At 43.7% G+C, this 6,472-nt stretch overlaps 1 protein-coding gene across 1 annotated transcript; it reads right to left on the reverse strand.

Moving 5' to 3' along the window:
* Window positions 1–2,554: 2,554 nt before the first annotated feature.
* FIBIN (fin bud initiation factor homolog) lies at window positions 2,555–6,180 on the reverse strand. Its single transcript, XM_027663358.1, has one exon. It carries the CDS (start codon window positions 6,095–6,097, stop codon window positions 5,474–5,476), a length of 624 nt encoding a protein of 207 aa, XP_027519159.1. The 5' UTR covers window positions 6,098–6,180; the 3' UTR covers window positions 2,555–5,473.
* Between the last annotated feature and the right edge of the window lie 292 nt (window positions 6,181–6,472).

The following is a 6,472-nucleotide window of genomic DNA, read 5'->3' on the forward strand; positions in this document are numbered from 1 at the left end:
AGAATCAGACACAATGGAAGGGTGATTAGGAGCTATAAAAATCAATATATAAGTAGCACAAGGGGATGCTCAGCTTTTTGAAAAGCCTAATTGCGACAGAAATATAAGTGTTAGAAATTAAAACTGGACCTGGTTGCAAATCAGCTTCTAGGGTAAATGAACACAGTGTGAACTTCAGTCCATTCTTGATGTACATGGTCAGATTAATTCTTTTGCACTTACATAAGGAAAAAAAAATCTGAGTGAGTTTTTGCATTCACTTTTTTCTAGGATAACTCTTCTGAAATTAGAGAATATGCAACCCATAATTTAAAATCACAAATCTAATAGCATCCTGATTTGTATGCTGACCTAATAAGTAATTAGCTCGCATTTTGTTGTGCCTCTGTTAGAATCCAGAGTTAAAAAAGTGCATTACTTTGTAAAAAAACATCAACACATAAAACCAATTTGTAATATATTTAACATATACCTTCATACTGATCTGAATTTTAATGAAAATCTCAATAAATTAGAAACAACATCATATTAATAAAAAAAGGACAAAGCTTGCTATTAAGAAGAGTTGACTGCTCTTGATTAACCAAGAAGCTGTCAACACAGAAAGTCTATGGGAAAGAATTCTTTATCATTACCCAGGAAAAGGCACAACAAACTTTAGTAAAAAACCTGAGAACCTCAGACTACAAATCCACTGAATTAATTGTCTCAGACCAAAACCTAGCACTAAATGGAAAATCATCATCACATTGTTTTTGAGAAGAGATGGCAAGGAGACAGGAAAAAAAAAAAAAGGCATCTTCCAGTTTGGAGTGTCTATATTAATTCTCTATTTTTTACACTAAAACTACTCTATGTTGTCCAAGCAAAATGTTTGCTGAGTGGAAAAAGTATGGAAGATGTGATGTGACTATGTAGCTTTTTTAGTCATCCTGCACTTGACAATACCTACGAATCTCTCCCTTTGCCAACCTTCTCCAATGACTTTTTCCCCCTCCAAAGAAAGTTCAGACACAAACAATGACTACTACACAGACAGTTTCTAAGCACTTAAAAGAGGTGTACATATAGCCCAAGGAAGGTTGCTGTCTGAGAAAATATGATACACTTGGCATTGTCTTCTCTTTACGAAAGAATGTTAATGGCAGGTTGGAGACTGCCAGCAACACCTCCCCAAGGTAAGGCAGTTTTCAAGGAGGAATGGCTCTACAAAGCCATGAATTACTCTGTCCAAGCCACATCATTAAAAATGTAATGATTATGGAGACCATATGTTTTTCTTGTTACAGAATTAGTCATTAAGTTCTGCCTTTTCCAGTCAGAAACTGGTCTTGTAGGCAGGATGACAACTTTATGAAGAAAATAAAACAAGCACAGTTATAGTCTTTTTATACACATATATTCTAATAAAAGCCTTTTAAAAAAGCATGTAGGATGTTCAGGTTTTTTGCCAGTTTCACATACTATAAGAATGAAATACAGACCCACAAATTGTTCAATTTTTCACTAACAGCTCACCAAAAAAAAAAAATTTAAGTAATAAAAAACAAATTCCCCAGTGGGCTGCAAGTAAAAATACATTTTAAAAGACAGAAAAATGCCAGATTTTGAACATACAGGATTACCTCAGGAATAGTGGCTGTGAAATGCACTTCACTCAACAACACTTCAGTGTTAGCTGAAAACCTCTTTACTAAACACAAAATTGGTATTGGAGAAACACAAGCAAGAAGCTGTTAAAGCAACATCTAAATGAACAGCCACACCAACAGCAAGAGATGCACCCAATAGAATTTCTCCACAAAATACACATTTTCTAGACAAGATTATAACCAGAGCCCTCAGTAGCTCACGAGGTTGTTTCTAGTGACTAAGGTAGGTGTGGTTTTTTGCTTCTGAGGTTCAAATCTTGGCAACCTGCAATTGAGCAACCTGTAGGAGCAACAACTTAGCTTCAGACAATTCATACACCCAGCTTGTCACACAAGGGTTTTCTAGAAACACCATGTTTTTGAAAGCTTCACTTGACTTCTCTTTCTGAGGATGGTCCTGGGTAGGTCAACCTGTGAAACTGAAGTTGCAATTCAGAAATCCAGTTGGCAGACACCCCCCTAAATTCCTAGCCATTGACTTGGCACAAGGCAAGCACACAGTTCTTTCTCAAGCTTTTGTGAAAGCTTTTGCACACACTCCGAGCTTCTTCTCTCCTGTGTGCATCAGTAGATGTGAGAATGTCCACATCAGAGCACTGCCCTCAAAAGAAAGCTACCTGGAGAGATGTGGAGGTGTGTCCCTTAAGGCCTTGCTTTGACTAAGCAGTGAATGGTTTGGATTGGAAGGGACCTTAAAGATTATCTTGTTCCAAACCCCCTGCCATGGACACCATTAGATCAGGTTGCTCCATCCAACCTGGCCTTGAACACTTCCAGGGATGGGGCATCCACAACTTTTCTGGGCAACCTGTTCCTCTCCATGACTTAAATCACTGGTTGAGTGGCAAAAAAACTTAAGTAAGCTCTCTCTGACCGTTCCAGCTGCAGAACGTTTTTTTCCCCCCCAGAAAATAGAGTCTTTTGCTCTTTAGTATCATCAACTCTTTAATAAATTTGAAAGCAATATGTATTTTGAAAATCTTGAGAAAGCCACAAAAAAACCCCAAGGCAGCTTAATTTTAGTTCAAACTACTGCATTCTGAAAAACAAAAGAAAAGAAAAGAGCCTAATATGAATGCAATATTTTAACACAACACAAGGACCTAATGGGTCAAAACAGCTGCTACAATCATCCTTTAAAAGCTCTCTGCTTAAAAATCTTTACCAAATTTTCAATGATAAAAAGGCCTTTACCTCTTGAAATTGGATGTATAAACTCAGAGTCTTCATTTCTTCCAATTAGATAAGTTTTATCAGATAAAAAAGCAGAAGCAGAACATTTATAAGATTGCAAAGACGATTACAATATAGTTTTCATAGTTTTTAAAGAACAAATTTGAATTTAAAATTTAAAACTGCTGGATATCACTAAGCACTCAGTTTGTGTAGGCACTGCAGCTCTATAAAAACCATTTAATGTATCTGCTCTGACTCAAAAGTTATATTTTTAATGTATACATTTGCTTAGACCAGCCAAAATTATGTAAATCAAATTCTAGTAGATTTAAATGTCCTAAAAGATTTTTGTACTGGCTTGATCGAATCTATGGAAGATCGACTATTTCTACTAAATGTGTGAACTCATGCATAGACCAGGATCAGATATCTTCAATTTGTTTTTGAAAGGAACATTTAAAGCCTCTCATAATTAATGCTACTGAAATAAAATCAGCATTCTGCCATATATCAAATATAAAACCGATTATATTTTACTGAAACATAAACCAGTGTCAGAAATTCATATTTATCATATGAAACATTAGGGTGGCACGAATGGAACTGCATGACATCCTTGGCACCTACTTCTAAACTGGTCAGATTCAGAAGGGATACTGGACATAAATGAAACCCTCAGGCTCTTCTGGAGCTTGGTCCAGACCAGAAATGCCATATGGTTTGCTATGACGGTGAGCAGACAAGACTTGTTGTTCCATCCACCCCTATTAGCAAGGAAAGTATCACACATAAATTAATTTTTAAGAGCTAGAGCCTGCCATACCTTCTAACTTAACAACATGAAAGTAACACTGAGTAGTTCCACCAAAATCACTCAATAAGATGTTTCTTTTTCAGCAGATCTTCAAAGATACTTGGGACCTAGAGGTGCAGATTGACATCTCCAGTATCTTGCTAGCAGCTACAGCACACGGACTTCAGCAGACAGCAGTGAGCTGCCTGGTTCTGTAAGCACATACCTTCACCAGACTTTCCTGGTGCCTTCAGCACTCTGGTCCCAGGTGACTCATGCACTGCCGAGTAACTTACCCACTGGATGGTCTGCAGACCAAAGTATAACTGAATGTGAGCAGGGTTAACAAGAACAGATCTCAAAAGTACACCAAACAGTTTCTCTTCCAGTGCCATGAGATTGCTAGGTGCTTAAAAAGGCTTACAAATTAAAAAAAAAAAAAAAAATCTGCTCTACAAGCCCTTCTGTATAACTGCTTTTAAGGAAACTTGCTTACCTCTTGAGTCTGTAAACTTTTATTTGTTTTATTTGTTTTTACTAAAAAAGCAAGTTATTTCACTTGGCAGGAGCTACAAATTTGCAGCTTTTCTTCTGAACAGACATTTCAACAGCATGTTTTAAATTAAGAGCCTCTCAAGGAAATCAGTAAAAGAACAAAAATGTACTTTAACACTGTTTTCAAATATTTATTAAAACAACATACGAATGTTTTTCATCCAAATAGCGATTCTGCCTGCAGTATCTGTAACGTAATAGCCACATTACCCCCAGTTGTCAGTTAAATAGCAATGAGTCTACAAACCCAAACAATCCTCCCCCTCCTTCCCACTAGGCACTTTTGCTATTGTCTAGGACCACAAATAGCTTTATTAATAGCTTAGCTAGCAAAAGTACAAAGTCACCAAAAAGAAATATCACTGTGCTAGCACAGACAAAACCTTTTTGTCTGCTCTAGAAGCATGCTCCTGGCTCTCAAATTTGGGATCAAAAACTCCAATCACCACTAGGGCTCATTCCTTTTACTATAAAAATCTCCGTCAGCATTCTCAAGATCTGACATAAACCTTTTTGGCCGGTTCTTGGGGTTATGATAGCTTAGAGTCACAGATAAGCAAGCCTGGAAGAGTACAAATCCTGCCAGAATAATTCCCATCTTTCCAAACACAAATGAAAAATCACAGCTTTAAGTTATGTAGTAGAACAACGTTTAACGTGCATAGAATACGAACCATTACAAAAGGTTAACACAGTTAATAGAGGGCCAGAGGTTTCACTCTGAAGGAGTAACAACAAATGCAATTTAAGTATTTGCTACACACGAGGCTGGAAGGGGCTGCCGAGCACCACACTGCATCCACGCTTGTGGCAGATGAGCCACAGTAGAACAGGTGATATATAAACAAACAACAGGGAATCAGAGACGAGAAAGCTTACTTCACTTTGGAACCAAAGACGAATCATGTAACAGAGGGTAGGTTTTTTTGAACACAGGGTATTAACTTAAACATACCTCGAACCTCCTGGTTTATAGAATCGTGCTATTTGTTTAGAAAGTCAGATAGAATAAATAAAGTTTTTTTCCATGAAGAAGGATGTATTTTGGTGGAGTCACCATCCCTGGAGGTGTTAAAAAAATTAGCAGATTTGGCGGTTCGCGACATGGTGGTATTCAGTCGAAGGCTGGACTTGGTGATCCTGGGAGGTCTTTCCCAACCTAAGATCTGTGCAAGGAGGTGCTCCTTCCAGGCAGACGCCGGGGCTGTGCCTTCCGGGGGGGCTGGCGGCAGGGCTGGGGGTCCCGTTTGAAGGCGGCGGGGGTCCGGGTTCAGCCGGGGCGGGTCCGGCTCCCCTCTCAGGCGCGGAGATAGTCGTTCTTGAGGCGGCTGAGGCGGGCGCCGTGGCTGCGGACGGTGAGGGCCAGCAGGTCGTGCTTGTCGCGCAGCCCGCTGGAGATGTGGCGGGTCTCTCGCAGCAGGGCGCGGGCGTGCAGCAGCAGCCCCAGGAAGCTGTCGCCCAGGCGGGACTCCTCCCGGCCGCCCTGCTCCTGCCCCTGGCGGAACTTGCCCTCCAGCTCGCTCAGCGAGCGGTCCGAGCTGGAGTACGCGTCGCTGATCTGCGCGGACTCGCGGCGCAGGTAGGCGCCGTAGCTCTCCTCCCCGTCCAGGTCGTAGGAGATGCTCCTGCCGATGCCCTCCAGCACCCGGCCCGCGTCCTCCACCTGCCGCCCCAGCACCGTGAGCTCCTCCCGCAGGCTGAGCCCGCCGCCCGGCGCCGCCGCCCCGCACCGCCGCTGCTCGCTCACCCGGAACAGCAGCTGGCACCGCTCGGGGTCGTCGTTCTCCTCGTAGTCCCCGTCGGGGACGAAGTAGTGGTGCAGGCTCCCGTTGGACATCTCGGGGTACAGCGGCCCCTCGAAGTACCCGCGGCAGAGGCTGCAGAGCCAGAGCAGCCCCAGCAGGCGCAGGGGGCCCGGCATGCTGCGGCCGACGAGCAGCCTAGGGCCGCCCGCGCCCCATCGGTGTCCCGGTGCCGCCGCCGCCGTCCCCGCCTCCGCCGCGGGCCGCCCGGGCCGAGGGAGGGCTGGCGGCGCTCTGGGCCCGGCTCCGCCGCGCCGCGTTTAAAAGCGGGGCAGCCCGCCCAGGGGGAAGCGGCCCCCGGGCAGGGCCGGGCCGGGCCGCCCCCCCCCCCCCGGCAGGGCCCCCCGCCCCCGGCAGTGCCCCCCGCATCGCCCCCGACCGCCGCCGGGAGGGAGGGATACGCGTACAACTTTCTCCTTTTTAAATAAAGAAATCCCCCTAAACCCGGCATTGCTCAGCTCTGCTCATTTTCCCCGTCAGAAATGACTGCTTTG

Source organism: Corapipo altera, unplaced genomic scaffold (genome assembly GCF_003945725.1).
Source record: "Corapipo altera isolate COAL_440 unplaced genomic scaffold, ASM394572v1 100, whole genome shotgun sequence".
Classification (NCBI taxonomy): Eukaryota; Metazoa; Chordata; class Aves; order Passeriformes; family Pipridae; genus Corapipo; species Corapipo altera.